The sequence below is a fragment of the Halichoeres trimaculatus genome, unplaced genomic scaffold, assembly GCF_033239565.1.
Source record: "Halichoeres trimaculatus isolate MK-OKI-2021-1 unplaced genomic scaffold, fHalTri1.1 fHalTri1_scaffold_8, whole genome shotgun sequence".
Lineage (NCBI taxonomy): Eukaryota > Metazoa > Chordata > Actinopteri > Labriformes > Labridae > Halichoeres > Halichoeres trimaculatus.
The window spans coordinates 6,592,976-6,611,512 of NW_027437186.1; the positions used below are offsets into that span (position 1 = coordinate 6,592,976).

An 18,537-nucleotide genomic window follows, 5' to 3' on the forward strand; every position below is an offset into this window, starting at 1 on the left:
TATGTCAGTGAGCACAGTGTGTTGTTACTTTCATTTGAAACCAGCTGTAGAGAGAAGGGAGGTGCCATTTTTTTCCTCTAGGATTAATTGGAGAAAAATGTTTAAATTAAACTATTACTGATTTTTCCTGGTGAAATCGGAATGTGCATGTGCCTCTGTAACAGTTCTTTAGAGGTAATTTGCAAGATAATTAGTGGTTCCTCGCCACCCCTTAAAGTTTAACAACACCCTGCTTCACTGACATCAGCTCAATGATAAGAGGATTGTATCATCTATTCTGAAAGATAACATCCAGTCTTTAAAGGTTTTATTGTTAAATTCAAAATTATTTGTTCAAACAAAAGCTAGAAAAAGTAAATCCATAGTGTACGTTTTACATTATGTTACTGAAACTGCATATTATGAATTAGCTATAAAAAAAAACACCTTACACCTTCCATGATATTCTACAGTTTTATTATTTATTATTTGTGCTTTTTATCTGCTCGCCTGCGTCAACTGGATTTAAATTCATCCATATTTGGCTGGTTTAATATGGACTTTTTATCCCATCATTTGTGTGAGTTGTGTTTACAATATAATGTAAGTACAGTTAAAGCAAAAACTAAAAAACAAAAAAAAGTAACCTCTGTCCCTCACGCTAACACACATCTGTGGAATAGTCCGTTTTTTTTAACGTTCAATGAATCAAGTGTCTTCTTATCTTGTGTAAATTGGCTCAGCCTCACACATCATTCAAGGATTTGGCATTGAAGGAGCTGCATAAAAGTGTGTCCGTGCAGAAGCTCAGAGCCCTCCTGCCCTGCTCCTTTCTGTGATGCTCCACCTTCTCTGAGCCAGACCCCTCCGTCCGGCCCTCAGCTGCGGATATGCTCGGGTTTCTGTGTCTGTGTGGGGTTTTGGCGGTGGGTCTGGCTTTGTTGGCACTGTTTTTGAAGCTCAGGATGTGCGTGCGCGGCCCTCAGGAGCCCCCTTGCCTTCCAGCACTACCACTGATTGGAAGTCTTCTGAGTCTGCGGAGCCCACATCCTCCTCATGTGCTGTTCAAAGAGCTGCAGAAGAAATATGGAGAGACGTATGCTCTGATGATGGGCTCCCATCACGTCGTCATCGTCAACCATCACACACACGCCAAAGAAGTGTTGATGAAGAAGGGGAAAATATTTGCAGGGAGACCCAGAACTGTGGGTAAACCACTACCACTTTTTCTTCTTCTTCTTCTTCTTCTTCTTCTTCTTCTTCTTCTTCTTCTTCTTCTTCTTCTTCTTCTTCTTCTTCTTCTTCTTCGTCTTCTTCGTCTTCTTCGTTTAGCCACTGATTCGTGTCCCTTTTCCATCTCTGTCCTGTGTGTGATGAAGGTAACCACAGATATTCTGACCAGGGATGGGAAGGACATTGCATTTGGAGACTACAGCACTACCTGGAGGTTTCACAGGAAAATAGTTCACGGAGCTCTCTGCATGTTTGGAGAGGGCTCAGCTGCCATTGAAAAGATCGGTGAGTGCAGCTCAGACTTTATTCCTCTATCATCATGAGACAGCTGTAGACCCTGTCTTACTTGTGACCCATTTATCATCTGAATTACAAATATTAATAACCAGATGCTCTACATCTTACCCCCTCAGTGATATCCCTCCATGCAGACAGCTGTTTTTTTTTTGTCCATTTTCTGAGATATGCCTTTTGAATAGTTATAAGAAAAAAAGAAGGTTGAAGAAAAATTTTTGTACCACTAAAATGCATAAATAGACTAGAATATCAACATAAATGTTACATCTTAGCCTGGACCAAACACACATCAGATAAAAATCATCCTATAGTCACTTAAGTTGAATTTTAGTGTCTCAATCTGCCACCGCACTTTACAAAATGATGTTAAATTAGCCTGAGAAGAAACTCCCTGATGCTGGTCTATGTGTGTGGAGCAGCAGGAGAACATTTGTCGAAGCAAAACACAAAACACTGAGGCTTATGGACGAGTTTGGTTCAGAGAAAACAGATGTGTCAGACTTAGCAACAGACTGAGTTTGCAGTGTGAATGAGTGAGAATCTGAGTAAGTTTTTCAGTGCAAACATTGAAAGCATGCCTTGGAGTGACTGCAGTCTGTGTCTTGTCTCTTGCTCAGTCTGCACAGAGGCTCAGTCTCTGTGCTCCATCCTCTCTGAGGCCTCAGCTGCTGGTCTGGCCCTGGATCTGTCTCCTGAGCTGACTCGGGCTGTCACTAATGTCATCTGTGCGCTCTGCTTCAACTCCTCCTACAAGAGGGGAGACCCTGAGTTTGAGGCCATGCTGAGCTACAGCCAAGGCATTGTGGACACGGTGGCAAAGGACAGCCTGGTGGACATCTTCCCCTGGTTACAGGTAGATGTCATGTCAGAGAGTGTTAGAGGAACAGAAAGTGTGTGTATGGAGTGGGATGAAATGTGAGCTGGTAGATATCTAACAAAGAACGTTTCTCAACAGCAGTGAAACAAGTTCACAGCAAAAACTGAAATCTGAGGAAAAATTTATTTTTTATTTGTATCAAAAACTGTTTAATCAGTTTTTTTAAGACCCACATTCACCTGACGAGTCCAGAAAGGAGTCTTATTACAAGATATTAGAGTATGAAATGAAGCCTGAATTGCTTGTAAATAAAATAAAATAAATAAAATCAAATAAATAAAAAATTGAATTAAATTAAATTAAATTAAATTGAATTAAATTAAATTGAATTAAATTAAATTAAATTAAATTAAATTAAATTAAATTAAATTAAATTAAATTAAATTAAATTAAATTAAATTAAACCAAGAAACAAGGGTTGACTGAAATGATAATTTTGCATGCTGTCCCTTTTTTGAGGAATATTTTATGAAACTGTCAGATTTTTCTGTCCTTCACAAGCAATTCAGGTGTCATTTTCATCTTTTAATATCTTAGGACTGAACAGACAAACAGAATTTTCTGGTTCCATGAGGTGAATGTGGGTCATATTAACACATTAAAGCCCAGATTTTTCCCTGCAAACAAGTGCATGCATGTCATTCCTTAGACCCCTTAGCACATAATTTGTACGATTTCGTTTTTTCATTCTTTTTTGTCATTGTTTTTTTAAATAATTTTTAATATTATGTTATGTTATATCTTTTGTTTTTAATATTAAGTATTTATTTTTTACTGATCATTATTTTATCTAATTTTCTCTCCAAACTCATCACACATCCTGCAGGGGTGAGTATTGGCAAAAACCTCTTGATACGATACGATACTAGTATCATGATATACTGCAGTATCACAACATTGTGGTATATTGCAATATTCTACACAGTTAACTAAGAAAAAAACAGAGATGATGTTATGTAAATCAAATTATTACTCAAAATTAAAAGGACCAAGGAAAACATTGATGTTTTTGGCATACTGACTTGCTCAGTGCAACAAAACCCCCACATTATCAAGTTTAGAACTTAGATATTTAAATATATTTTGAGATGATATTAATTATACAATTTATTGGCAAGATACAGTTTAATAGCTCTTTGGCGCCATCTGCTGCAGTGGAAGTATGGAAGTTGTATTTTTCTTCCAGCTTGACTAAAATATCTAATTTTACAAAATTTTTGATATTAAGAGTTGAAATATGGATTTTATATCAGAGGTCAAAGTATCACGATATATTGCAGAGGCTATATATTTTTTACACACTTCTAACATTCTGTCAAGTTAATACACAATAAAGAGGTCAGAGAGTTTAGCTTCTGCTAGTAGACGCTATGGATCATATGGTGAGGTGGAACTGTTAATTACATTTGCATCAGCATTTGCATTACATTGCTTTTAATTTTTGTTTATTCTGAAAATAAAGCATTAACACTTAAACAGATAAAAGTTTTTGCAGTGTTTTAACAAACTTTGATTGAAATTTTTCATCCCCCACACTAAACTAAGGCACTTATCTAATTCAGCTCTGAATTCAATCGAGAAAGATTTAAGAACTCAGCAACAACTCTGTCGACGTGTCTGGAAAATGTAAAATAAAGAACTGTGGGTAGAAAAAAACAGCTCTATGGTTTCTCTTTCTTTTGCCACAGATTTTCCCAAACGCAGACCTGCAGCTCCTCAGGCAGTGTGTGGCTGTCAGAGACCAGCTCCTACAGTCCAAATATGATAAACACAAGGTACAGCCAGCTTCTCAATGATGTTTTGTCTTGGGCTTGGATTTGTGTGATAAAAGTTGACTAGTGAGGTTAACACAGCTCCTCCAGCAGCTGGAAAAGCCCCAAAAGTGAAAGGACTGGGCAGGTGTAATAAAATATCTACAAAGACTCTTCAATCTAAGTGTTTTACACATAGGTTTTACAGGAGGTTGAGCTTAAGATCCTCCTTTGAACTGCATTATATTTGGTCCAGAGATGCACACGTTAGTTTCCTTCTCTATTTGTTGTTGTTTGAAATACTCACTATTTCAATATCTTACTTTAAGCCCTGTCAGTCTGCACTATTAAAATCTTCCTTTAGGTATTTTAAAGAGTATCCTGACTCTGACAAAGACTGTTTATGTGATGTTTTTTTTTATTTATTTGTAAGACAAACAGGACGTCTTTCAGCTGATGCAAGCAGCAAAGTAGTGACAGAGACTTCCATGTGAGAATAATACATTCTGAAGCAACTGTCAACCCTAAATACAGAGCAGTCGGCAAAATACAACAACTCAAAAGTCTCTGCAAAACATCCTAAGATAGCCAGGTTAGAGCTGGGCTGAAGGTCTCTGAGAGAAACACTTAAAGGCTGAAGTCTTGAAAGTAAACCCAGAGAACATGCACCAGAGGGCCCTGACAGAGCAGGGCATGATTTAGTTTTGTCTGTGCGTCACCTTGTTCTGGAGATTTCTGCTGATTTTGTGAAATGCACGAAAAAAGTGAAATCTTATCAAGTGTTTTTGTCTTATTTTAAGTAAAATAGTCTTATTAAACTGGATATGAGCCACATTAAACTGACCAGTCCAGAAAAATGTCTTGTTTCAGGTTATTTAAAGACAAAAATGAGGAATGAGGTCTGAATTGCTTGTAACAAGTAAAAAAAACCTGCAGATGAAACAAGAAAAATTTCTTAAATCTAGAATTATGTCTTAATACAAGAAACTTTTCTCTTGTTTCATTGGCAGTTTTTTTTTTTTTTTTTTTTTTATTAAAAAGCAATTCAGACCTCATTTCTCTAACTTGAAATAAGACATTTTTCTGAACTGGTCACCTGAATGTGGCTCATATTAAGTCTTAAAAGACATTTTCTACTAAAAGTAAGACAAAGGCACTTGGTAAGATTTCTTTTTTTTTTTTTTGCATCTCAAAAAGTCTGGAGGGATTCTGAAGCAGAAGCGCAGGGTGGTGGGAGGTTTCGAGTCAAACTTTTTATCAAATCTGATTGTATTCCAGCAAAAGTCAAGTGTCATGACCTGTATATGGTAAATAGAAGCCCATGACCCCCAGTAACAGCTGGACTGCTGCACATCCACAGGCAGACTACAGCGACCACATGCAGAGGGACCTGCTGGATGCTCTGCTCAGAGCCAAGCGGAACGCAGAGAACAACAACTCAGCAGAGATCAGCGCTGACTCTGTAGGCCTCAGTGACGACCATCTTCTCATGACTGTGGGAGACATCTTTGGAGCTGGGGTGGAAACCACCAGCACTGTGCTCAAATGGGCCATCACTTACCTCATACACCACCCACAGGTAACACTGAGGTAGTTTCTGCAGGACATATTTTTTTCTGCAGGTTAAGCCCAGTCAGAGTGGCCCAGAATAAAACATGCACTGTAGATTTTAACACTTTCTGTTGTTGCAAATATAATGAGCCTCACTGAAGTGAAGCTGCAGTTCTTTCTGGGAACACTAGAGGCCACTCTAGCTCTGTAAAAATATATATAGTTGACTCCAGTTCAGGTAGTTTCAGGGTTAAGAGGAGATAGGCCATCCATTTCAGTTTGATTTAATATCTTATCAGTTCTGGCTGCTTCTCATAAGTTATTTTAAAACCCTTTTAATGATAAAACAGTGTTTACATCAAGACTTCAAACCTTCTCTGTACTTTCTTAACTGAGATGTAGAGTTTATAACCAATAGGCGTCAGAGAAAATGGAGTGAAGTGCACAGATCACTATCACAAAGTATCTCTCAACTTTTTGTGTGGAGTGTTATGCAGGCTAAATTAAAATGTGTCCTTGACTCAGTGTTGGTGCATTCGTGTGACCAGGTGCAGAAACACATCCAGGAGGAACTGGACACTAAAGTAGGGGTGGACCGGTCCCCTCAGCTCAGCGACAGAGGCAGTCTGCCGTATCTGGAGGCCACCATCAGGGAGGTGCTGAGGATCCGCCCTGTGGCCCCTCTGTTCATCCCTCATGTGGCCCTCAGTGACAGCAGGTACACTCAACACTGCCAACACACTCCTCCTGGGCTGCTTACCTCCTTGCAAAGATACTAGCTTCATGTACAGGAAGCAGTAATGTTGCTTTTTTTGTCTCTGCTCCTGTGCAGCATCGGAGATTTCACGGTGAGGAAGGGGACTCGAGTCATCATCAACCTGTGGTCTCTTCATCACGACGAGAAGGAGTGGAAAAACCCAGAACTCTTTGACCCTGGTGAGAGTCAGCCATCTTTAGTTCTGGGTTTAAATGAAATATAAATATTACTGGAGCCTGAGATAAATGACCTCTGGCTGAAGGTCTTTGCACAGCGAATGGTTTATATCGAATTTACACAAATATTGAGAGAATAAATGGTTCACTCTTGGACGGACGAGCTCATTATTTTGATCCAGTATTGGTGCAGTGAGTTGGAGCTGTGCTGTAAATGTTGTGTGTCTGATTTCTGTCTTCTCTGCAGGTCGGTTTCTGAACACTGAAGGCACAGGCTTGATCATCCCGTCTGCCAGCTACCTGCCGTTCGGTGCCGGGGTCAGGGTGTGTCTTGGTGAGGCTCTGGCCAAGATGGAGCTCTTCCTCTTCCTGTCCTGCATCCTTCAGCGCTTCACGCTCTCCGTCCCTCCAGGCCATCCCCTGCCCAGCTTGGAGGGCAAGTTTGGCGTGGTCCTCCAACCGGCCAAGTACAAGGTGAACGCTACACCCAGACCGGGCTGGGAGAGGAACAATGGCCAGCTGTATTAAAATCATCCCCGTGCTGTGACCAGAGAGTGTACAGGGCTTTTTTTAAGCCAAACCATGCTGAACTGAACATAAAGTAATATTCTTTGTACACAGGACTTTTGTTATTATCTCTTTAAAAAGAGCTTTGTAATTAGTGCATCTTCAGATAACGCTAAAGGTGACTATGAAGAGTTGTAAATTTGTTAAATACTCTTATTTCACCTCAATATTCTTGGAATAAATCAAGAAAGACAATCAAACTGTTTTGGAGACAAATTTTGTTGAACATTTTCTCCACACTGACAAATGACACAACTGTTAAATGTATAAAGTTTCTTTTTCTTTCTTGTATTTAAAGTGTCTGTTATCTGCTAGATCATAATTCACTTTAAAGAAGAAAAAGATAAAGTAAATTCTTTTGGTAATTAACAGGTTTTCTTCTATTTGAGGTGAAAGTTTTATTGTGCATCATGAACAAAACAAGCTTCAGTAAAAGTAGAACTACTTTTTAAACACTGCAAAAACTGAAATGTAAGCAAGTGCCTATGTGTTGTGTTTTTATTTGTGAAAATGGGTTTTTGAACAGAAAAATTTTCAATTATGTGATATTAAAAAAATAAAATAAAATAAAAATATCCCTGGAATTTCCTGTAAAGAGTAAAAAAAAATTCTCCAAATGGGATAAGAATTATTATTATTAGCATTAGCATTAGCATTAGCATTAGCATTAGCATTATAGTCAGACATAATTCTTATTTTTCAAAATGTGAATGTAAAATACTTTACCCCTTTGCAGAAAATTTTTTTTTTACTCTTTACAAGCAATTCTAGCATGACTTAACTTTTTTGGTCTTCTTAGGTAAAAGTTGTTCATAGACAAGGCAAGTTTATTATAGCACATTTCAGCAAGGCTATTCAGAGTGCTTTACAGAGATACAAATAAGCAAAATATTTTAAAAGAAAACTTAAAAGAAATTTTGAGGCACAATAAAATACAATAAAACAAAATGAAATGGTGAAAATAAAGAAGGTTAAAACAAACTTTAAGCAGAGTTTCAGAATTATGTGGTTAAGAAATATATTAAAATGAAATGTTAAAATACTCTAAGAGGCAGCTGTACAAAGGTGAATCTTCAACCTGGATTTAAAGGAGCTGAGAGTTTCAGCAGACCTGATGTTCTCAGGGAGTTTGTTCCAGATATTTGGAGCATAGAAGCTTAATGCTGCCTTTCCATATTCTTTCTGTTCCTGGGGACTGAAAGCAGACCTGATCCAGATGACCTGAGTGGTCTTATACTAGATTAGAAGATCATTGACATATTTTGGCCCATAATCCTTTCATTGCTTTGTAAACCAGCAGGAGTGTTTTAAAGTCTATCCTCTGACAAACAGGGAGCCAGTGTAAAGACCTCAGAACTGGACCAATGTGATCCACTTTATTGGTCTTAGAAAGGCCTCGAGCAGCAACGTTCTGCAGATGTCTGACTGATCTTTTAGGGAGACCTGTAAGCCTAATGAAAATTCTTACTAAAAGTATGACAAACACTTGCTCAGCTAAATTGAACTTTTTTATTTTGTTAATTTTTGTCCATTTTTTGGTTTGCTTATCAGTTTATTCACACAGCAGAAGGTGTTGGTCTTTGAGGGTCATGGGCTGAAAGGTTAGTGAACCCCTGCCTAGGGATGGGTACCTTTCACATTTGAAACGATACGGTACCAATGCACTGTACCTGGCAATCGGTACCGGTACTCAACGGTACCAATTTTTGGTACTTTTTTGTGTAAATGTGCTAAAGAAATATCAGTTTTTTACTATAAAATATACAAATGTTTCAGTTTAGCATATTCAATCTTCAGTATATACCCTTGCAATGTTGTGTTCATGTCCAGCACGGAAAATCTCCTACTCTTCCACTCCCTTTCAGTCACAAGGATGGATTTAGGTACCTAAACATGGTACCTTTTGATTTTACGTGAATCGGTACCCGGTACTTTTGACAGAATTCGGTCGGTACCTAGAGAAGTACCTAATTTGGGACCCATCCCTACCCCTGCCTAACCACAGCAGCCTGAACCATCAGAGTGTGGATGGGTGAATGATACCAGCAGTGTAAAAGCACTCAAAGAGGTCAGAAAGAAGAGGAAACTGCTGCACAAGCTTAAAGGATGCACTGAATTTGTTAGGTTTACACTGACATTTGAAAAAAAAAAAAGTAAAATATCTGACAGGAGGGCAGGTTGGGCCTTCATGCCCCGAATCATTAAACACTTTCCAGAGGAGTCTTCCTGCTGTTTGATGAAAGGGGGAGTAAAGAGAACTTCTCCCTCTGAGTGTGAACTCCCCCCTCTGAGTGTTGGACAGTTTGAAGTGCTCCTGTGCCTCCATTGAACGCCTATCACCATTCATACACCTGTTTTGTTGGGGTATGCTGATTGACACACAGAGCCCGCCCCCTGCACTTGTCCTTTCATTATAATTGGTTCGACACTAATGTCTATGGAAATTCCCCCGCGCGACCCTTGGCTCACACCTGACCGTCGCTAGTCAGCGGGAAAATGCGCGAGGCCGCAGACGGACAGACGCCCGCCGCCGGCCGCCGTGAACCCCAGCTCGGTCCCTGCGTGACAGCTGCTGACCACTGTTAGTCCACACCGAGCCCCGTGGAGAGGCGACAACATGCCGCGGTCTTTCCTGGTAAAGAAACACCAGAGCAGTAGGAAGGCAGACTACGGGAGACTGGACTCAAAGACTGAGGGTAAGACTCTTAAATTCAGCTGTTTGCTCCAAAAACAAACCACACCTGAAACTGGTCACTCTGCTTAAAGAAGTAGTTCTCAATCCTGCTCCTGTTGTAGTCATTTCACTGCTACTGCATGGTTAAAGATCCTGTTATCACATCAGCTCACAAATCACAGCTGCTTGTGCAAATATAACAACAGGGAAACTTAATACATATTCTGAGTCTAACAAAACAGAGCAAGAGCAAATATGAGTTAATTTTATGGTTGCCAGTTAATTTTAACTTAAATTTAAGCGAATAAACTTTTTTTTTCACGTCCAGTGAAATCAATGTTCAGTAATTCATTTGAGGATAAAAATAAAACATTTCCTGAAACTTTTAAAAGTAAAAAGTTTGAAGGTGTTTCACAAGGAGCCTGTATTGCTTAGGTGAAATAACAGTGTTCAGCCTTTCCATCACTTTAAAATATGGTAATATCAGACTTAGGGTATGTTTTTTTTTTTTTTTTTTAAACAGTTTTGACTTCTTAGTGGACCTTACGGGGTCATTCATATAGGCAGCTCTCTCCTCATTCAGCAAACACTGACCAAAATTCTAAGTCCTACAGACTCCTAGAAAAAAAAGAAATAAATAAGGATCTATCTGAATCACTACATCTTATTTCTAGCAAAAAATGTCTTACTAATCTTAAATTGAGTGTCATTCACTTATAAGTCCAGGAAAATGTCTTATATATAAAACTGTCAATAATTAAAACTGATAACAGTGAAAAGTTAAAAAAATAAAATAAAGTCAGCCTGTAGGTGAAGAAAATTTCACTAGCCAAGTCATTTTATTCTCACCCCGTTGGCAGTTTTTACAAAGCAATTCAGGCGTCATTTTTTATCTTTTAATATTTGGACAAAAGAGATCTTCTCTTTTTCTTTTCACTGGATAAAGCTTTTGCCAAGTCTACTAAAACAATTTTATCTGAAAAATAAGACGGACATTTGCTTTGATTTCAGTTTGTGTATTGTGTAGTGTGTGGTGTTGGTGAGATCTACAGACTGAAGCAGTGAGATTTTTAAACTCAGGCTGAGAAATCAGGCTCTGACAGCACTGTTACTTCACTGTGATACTCTTAAACCAACATGTTTGTTATTTTTTGTCACCACACTGAGCACAAATACCCAACAAAGGACTGTACTCTTGAGAAGACTTGGGCCATCAGGGTCAAATTTTCCGTGAATCCTTTTTGTTTTTTTAGGACTACCCCCATCTGAACAGCTTCCAGCAAATTCATAAATAAAGTTTTTCAACCAACCAATAATAATCTGATATTTGGACAAAAAAAGATGATAATGTCATTTAGACTTTCACAGGTTGGAGGTTAACCTCTCAGCAGGTTGTATTCATTAACCGTTACACTGCTTTGTGTCATGTGTCGTGGCCATGAGTCGACACACTTTTTTCAGGGCAAGAGAAAACTATCATTAAACTCAGAATCACAATCACTCTGAAGCACCTGGACGGTAGGGCTGGATGTCGACAAGTACCTCATGACTCAATTCCATTTTGTTTTTTTAGGTTGTGATTTGATTCGATATCAATTTGATTTGATATTGATTTAAATGATTATTGATTTTCATGCCCCATGTGAACATATGTGGTATGTCACCTCACATTTTGGAGCAATAAAACAACCCAAACGTCAGACTTTAAAGCCAAAGGATCTGGCCTTATGCTACTGCTGCTACGGCTGCCATTTTTTTGTTGTTTGGTCTCTCGTGGCCATCGTTCACACAACGCAAATAGCACGCACAGTCCCCCTCACTTGCCAGGAGATGAATCAATTCAGAGGATTTGCTGAATCGATATTGAATAAGGTGAGGAAATATTTCGATGCATCAATTCATCAATATTTTTACCCACCCCTCCTGGATAGTAACAAGTCCTTATTTAAGCACGCTGACAGTCTGGTCACGATGAGTTGGAAACATCAGAAGTAAGCCTTTTAGATCAAGTCATGTTTAATTTCTCTACCCCCAATGAGGAAAGTCTCGGAAAGTCCTTCATTGAATAAATGCTTTTAAATGGTTACCTACTTATGTTTGAATGTAGTGTCCAAAAAAGTCGGTAGCCACAGTTACATGAGGAGTTTTTTGTCTTTCCGAATAGAATCTTTCTGAATGACTCTTCTGAAAACAATAGTATACATGGAAAGGAATATTCCAATCTCTGCGCTGAAAGAATGCACCCTGACAACTTTCCGTTTGAGTGGATACATGATACCTCAATCAGTTTGGGGAAAGAAATATTCCACCCTGTGAAACCAATTAAATGTCCATTTGGATTGGCACTTTTCTTTCAGAATGAGGTGTATACAAAGGTTAAATTCTTTTCATTTGAGCAAATAAACTGAATGCGAGCTGAATTTTTGGGTCCATGTATACGTGGCTACTGTTTCATGTTTTATTGTTAAGTTTCATTTGTCTTATAAATAGGGATGTTCCATACCAGTTTTTATGCAGACCGATACCAGTACAAGTACACCTTCTTGAGTACTCACTGATATTGAGTACCCATACTACTAGTACTTTTGATACATAAAATTTCAATTAACAATGACAGATCATTTTGATCAAAGACAGCACTGTCACTAAGACATTAAGTCAAAATAAAACACAAACAACTCTCTCTGAGTTTAGAACCTTTTTGATCAATATTAAAAAAATATTAAAAGTGCACAATAAAACTAACAACTGTCAGAGATTAAGTATTTTTTAAAGTATACTCATGTGCAAAATAAACAGTTTAACTGTTCACTCTTCCTGGTTCATTCATATTGTCTGAAAAGGACCTGGTGCACATTTGCAGTGGTGTTAAACCGCAGCAATTAGGCAGCATCTAGTGTCAAGGAGGACTTGCTTGACCTAAGATTTTTTTTGTCTAGAGTATCTGCTGCTAGTATCTGCTGCCTTCACGTGTACCGATACTTTGAAAAAAGGCTGGTACCAGTATCTGGCCATCCCTACTTATAAAATTTAGGTCCTTTGTTATCAACAAAAAGTGTGTTTGTTTGTTTCATAATATGGATCTACAAGGGTAAAGGCTCATATTAATTTCTCTATTGGACAAAGATGGAGCCAAATGACTTAATGACATGTTATCATCCATTTCTATTGATGTTTAAAAGGGGGGTACACTGTATTTCCATGTGTTAAACATAGATTTAAAGTAACAATGCTGGATGTTTATACTAAACGTGCAGATTTTTAAACCTCAAACATACACTCAAACATATGTATATGTTGTAGAAATCCCTGAATCTGTCTGACTGACCAAAAGGCTGCGGTATAGAAAAAAAAAACTCGAGACCTTTATGAGACTTGCCAAAACTATAAGTTAATGGCAGAAATCCTTATGGCTCATGGGGCAGACTTGTACTGAAGGGGCGGGCCTTAAACACAGAGGGCTGGCCAATCAGAGGGAAGTGGGTTTGTTGAGTGGGAGCCTTAAAGAGACAGCAGCTAAAACAAAGCGTGTCAAACAGAGGCTGAAACAAGTATTTTCTAAAACATCATTGTGAGCCATAAATAAATAAATCATGTTAAGCAGTATGGAAACAGTATAAAGCCTTAATAAAGCACAGCACCCCCTCTCTAAGCTTTATCTTAACCTGACAGACACTACTTCGAGTCTTCTTCTTTCACTGCTGTTCCTTCCCCCTCTCCCCTTTAAATATGTGGAGGCATTAACACTCACCCAGTGACCCAATAAGTTGAAGAGTATCACTGTCTGCTTTCTTTCAGCATGTTGTCGATATTTCATCTTTCTGAAAAAGATGGTAATTGTCGGTAACAGTAGTCTAATACTTTCACTGCGTATAGACCAAACCACCACTCAGCCTTTATACGCCCTATTCTCTGGTCTTTATTTACAACAGAATTCTTTTAAATATAACTGCACAAAGCCAAAGGTTCAGTTTGACCACAAACAAAAATGTGTTTTTTTGTCTTTAGCAGGTGCAAAATCCGTCCCCAGAGAGTTGCAGCTTTGTCCCGAGGTCCTTGAGAGAGCAGAAGGGCCCCATTACACAGCCTCAAGAGCCCAAGTAGCAGCCTTCCAGGCTCCTCCTGACAAATCCCTGCTTCCACCTTTGTATTTGCTCCAATACAGCCCTTAAAGCGAGCTTGAGCTTTCCACCCTCCCCGTCCCACTGTATTGATGAACCTGCATTAACATCAGAATAGGAGCATGAAAGGAGAGATGGTAGTAAGACTGAAGTATACCCAGTTAGACGGAAAAGAAGCCGTCGTACGCTGAGAAATTTTTACCTTTTTGACTCAAAAAAAGAAAACTTCACCATGGTGACGTCTGGGTTCAGAAAGATGCCCTAAGTTAAAGTTTCGGGGAGGAACCTGAGGTGTGTGTTGGTTTGTGGCGCCCCCTGTTAGAGTCAGTCCTTCACTTGTTGAGGATGTATGTTTTTGTTTTACAGAGGCTCCCCTCATCCTTCACAAAGAGCACCCTCAGCACACCTACATCCCCGCCTGCCATCACTGTCCAGCCTCCAGTCTCTGCCGACAGCAGCCTCCTCTTCCTCTCATAGCAGAGCGACTTCATCCTCCACCCTCATCAAACCAGTCCCCTCACTCTTTCTTGGAGACGAGCCTCGCAGATGCACGCCAGCCAGACGAGTCCTGTACAGCAGCAAACCTGGAAATCCATCATGTGACAGGAGACTTCAGGAGGAGAGAGAGCCTGCTCCCTCTGTCTCACCCTGTCCTCACCCTCTTCCCCGCCGTCTCCCCCAGCAGCAGCAGCAGCAGCAGCCGGGGGAACTTTGAGTGTTTGGACTGTCATGAAGAGCACTTGAGCTTCCCGGGCCTGGCCAAACACAAGCAGCTCCCGTGTGATTGGAGCAGTAAGAAGTCCTTCAGCTGTAAATACTGCGAGAAGGAGTATGTCAGCCTGGGAGCACTCAAAATGCACATCAGGACACACACCCTGCCCTGTGTGTGCAAACTCTGTGGGAAGGCCTTCTCCAGACCCTGGCTGCTTCAGGGACACATACGGACACACACAGGTCAGTTCAGGGTGGAAGTATCTCTCATGGCGGTGAAAACGTTATTCTCTACACCTCTTGGGGCCTGTTTGTGAGTTTTTGGTCATGATGAAGATATTTTCAGACATTGCACTGAGTCGTTAGGGCCTTTATTGGTCGGGATGGGTGATGATTTTCAAATATTCCAATAGTCATCAACATAAAAAAAAAATTGAATAGTTCACGTGATGATCACTTTGACCTGTCTGCAGCAGATCGCAGTTTTATGCAGGATGCTGGAGCTGTTACGTGTCAGTTTCACAAAAACAGGTTGAGCGGGACAGGAGGTTATGCACAGAAACCATCTAAAATGCCCAATGACTTTCAAAATAAAATAAACCATGTCCAAACAAGATCATATTTAACTTGACCACGTCAACAAACTGACATAATGAAAGGAGCCAGACCAGAAGTGAACAGGCTGGAGGGTTTACAGTCAAAACAAAAACAAGGAGATGCTCAAAAGTGGAGTGGGAAGTTTGGGAACTCCTTCAAAAGAAATGAAAGAAAATGAGGTGCAGTGCAAACTCGGCAAGGTCTGTCTGCAGATCAACAGTCAGTGGTCGGCTACATCACCCGAGGGAGTAAGTTTAATGATCAACGCGCAGAGCATAACAGCCCTCTACATCTTTTGGAAAAAATGTTTAACCTCTCAAATTCCTCTAATAAAGATGTGGTAGAGTTATATCACAGTATGTTGGTTCAGACAGCTTCATTTTTTCACGCGTCAACCTCTGCTGTAGAAAAGAGTGAGGTTTTATCCTCCTTTGTCTTAAATTTTAAAAAGTCCACATACAAAAAATGTTAAAGGTCATCTTTTCAGTCAAACAGTGAGTGCTAATTAGTATTTCAGTGAATAATCACCACCTAGGTGGACGGTGTAGTGACCGCGCTCTCCAGCACAAAATATCCCCTTTAGGATAAAAGCACAGATTGTTTCTTCCTTTTTGCTGGGGAAAAGGCCAGCAACTGAAAATGGTTCCACTTTTGGGTACCAACCATAGACTTTAAAAAACATGGACGTCATTTTGCTTGGCTTGACATGAGGTTGCCACTCAATTGCTCCCCCTTGTGGCTGACTGCAATATAGGTAAAAAAAATCTGTCTCTCATTCCAGATGGGCTGTGGTCAAACTTCAAAAAATTGATACTCCTCGTGGTAATGTTTTTCACGTCCGATTGTTGTGGTGATTTGAAGATATCATTTGGCTGCCTTGTGTTAAAGTCCTCTTTTTTCAAAAAAGTTTTGTTTTATTAGCTATAAGAGGTTGAAAACGAGGTTTTACGTCACATTCAACAATGATTGACAGCTACTGTTCTCGTGTATTTTTTTCGGGGATTGTAAAATATGTCGAGAGGTAGACTCAGTTTTTGAATTACAGAGATCATAACAGGATTATGGTCGGGATACCCATGACCATATTTCTTCCTCAGTCTACAGGTAGCTATGATAGTGCCTTAATCATAGATATACATAACATTAAGTCCATTCCTCTATGTGAATTTTAAGTAGCCGTCCTGCAATCTGGACACACTTTAAAACTTAACCCTTTTAACTCACAGCAGGCTGTGACTTGATGTAGGGAGCGTCTACAAAGAGCAAAATAAAAACAAAAATGAAACTTAAATATTCAGGAACTTCAACCCAAATCTGTGTTGTTCTCACGTTAAAGCTGTCCTGTTGGATAGACTTCAACTATCAGTACAGGAAGAGACGTTCTGACTGCATTTAGAGCTCATAGCTTATTGACATCTTTTTAACCCCCTAACTTCACTAACCTGACACGCCAGACGAACAGTTTCATATATCCGCCACAGAAATTTTTCTCTAGTCCATCTGGGTAGCAGCTCTTCGGGTTTGTTTTCAGAGGCGGGACCTTCAAAAAATCAGCAGCTGGTGATTGGACGACCGTTCTGATCGACAGACTCACCACAGACCAATCCACATCAAGCCACGGTATGAGATAGCTTATATTTGCCGCTGCTGAGAAACAATAGACGAACAACTCAACTACAGGAACACGAGAAACAGCTGTGATAATGGCGTTAGACGACTGCTGCTGTTTTTGTAAAGTTAACTTAAGAATCAAAGGAACGCTGACAAGTATGAAAGTCTGCTGACGTCACGTCTGCTCGTCTCTTCCTCTGCTCCCGCCTCTCTTCCCTGATTGGGCCAGTCAGAATTTAGCCGTGTGAAATCGTTGGTCAGTGAAGCCTGGCAAGATGGACCTGCAGGACTTCAGAAACTGAATCAGGCAGGTCCATCTGCTCTGCAAGGTTATAACTTCACACCCACTGATTTAAAAAGAAGTACTCAGGACTTTGCCAAGGTTTTAAAGAAAGGAATTTTACTTCTACTTCATTAGAATTACAGACTGATACTTTTATTGCTATGTGTACCACTTTTTTACACAAATGTTGGTTTATGGTTCAGGGTGAGAGAACAGAAACTTAAAACCACCTGATGTTCGGCTAACTTGAATCCCTGTGTCCCCTCTGCAGGAGAGAAACCCTTCTCCTGTTTCCACTGCAGCCGAGCCTTTGCTGACCGATCCAACCTGCGAGCCCACCTCCAAACCCATGCCGAGGTGAAAAAGTACCAGTGTACCAGCTGCTTTAAGACGTTCTCCAGGATCTCTCTGTTAGCCAAGCACCAAGAGGCCGGCTGCCCGCTGTCCTGACATCCAGTGAACTTCACTCAGCCCCAAAACACTTTTCTGTTGAGTCTCTCTGTGGGCTGTGGGCTGAACAACAGTTTGTTTAGTCTGAAAAGACCTGTTAGAGTCCTGTTACATGTTATGCGAGCCCCAACCTTGAGGAGGGGAAGACTGTTGTGTGTGTTGACTCTTTGACTTGAAGGCAGTTTTTCTTTATCATAATGATTTCACAAAGAAGCTTGAGACTGTGTATGAAATATGTCTTTCTTTAATTTTTCATATTACTTGCTTATTTTCATGTGATCAAATAAATTTGTGAAGACCTTTAGAAGATACAGCATTTCTCTGAGGCTGGGTATCTCGTTAAAACTTAGCACAGCCCAAACACGCCCGTCTTATTTTAACTTTACTTGCTTCAGTTGAGCTTTGTGCTGCCATGTTAACACGTCTCAATAACAAGTGTGTCTGCCTCCTGGACCCTAACTGGAAGCTGGTTCCAAAGAAGAGGAGCCTGATCACGGAAGGCTCCACCTCCCAGACTACTTTTAGAGACTAGAGGTACGACCAGCAGGCTGCATGCCTCACAGTGAGCCAGAAGGATAATACAACATTATGAGCTTTATCGGACAGGATGGTTCATTACCATCAAAAGCTTTGTAGGTCAGAAGAAGGATTTTAAGCTAGATTTTATGTGCAGCCAGAAGCTAACACTGGAGAGATGTGCCCTCTCCTCCTGGTCCAAGTCAGTACTATAACTGAAGTGTTTTGGAAGAGGCTGTTGACAAGAAGGGATGAAGGTAATCACATTGAAACAATAATAACTCCGTACAATTCACTTTAGCCGCGTTTCCACTAAGCAGACCAGCTCAATTTGTCTCGGTTCGGGTGTGCATTTTGTGGCATTTCCACTGACTTATCCCGGGACA

General features: G+C 40.0%; 1 protein-coding gene across 1 annotated transcript; it reads left to right on the plus strand.

The window, feature by feature from the left end:
* The first annotated feature begins 869 nt into the window (after positions 1-869).
* Positions 870-17,928, plus strand: cyp17a1 (cytochrome P450, family 17, subfamily A, polypeptide 1). Its single transcript, XM_074676321.1, has 11 exons — positions 870-1,184; positions 1,359-1,497; positions 2,127-2,362; positions 4,075-4,161; positions 5,498-5,716; positions 6,237-6,406; positions 6,521-6,624; positions 6,869-7,101; positions 9,758-9,884; positions 14,350-14,937; positions 17,457-17,928. The coding sequence occupies exons 1-11, from the start codon at positions 870-872 to the stop codon at positions 17,633-17,635; spliced, it is 2,397 nt and encodes a 798-aa protein (XP_074532422.1). The 3' UTR covers positions 17,636-17,928.
* The last annotated feature ends 609 nt before the right edge of the window (positions 17,929-18,537 follow it).

What these genes read in the sequence shown, in the direction of transcription:
- cyp17a1 (XM_074676321.1), top strand. Translation starts at nt 870, where the DNA reads ATGCTCGGGTTTCTGTGTCTGTGTGGGGTTTTGGCGGTGGGTCTGGCT. An exon ending in AGCTGCCATTGAAAAGATCG is followed by an intron (nt 1,498 to 2,126) that starts GTGAGTGCAGCT and finishes TCTCTTGCTCAG; the next exon opens with TCTGCACAGAGGCTCAGTCT. An exon ending in CCAAATATGATAAACACAAG is followed by an intron (nt 4,162 to 5,497) that starts GTACAGCCAGCT and finishes GCACATCCACAG; the next exon opens with GCAGACTACAGCGACCACAT.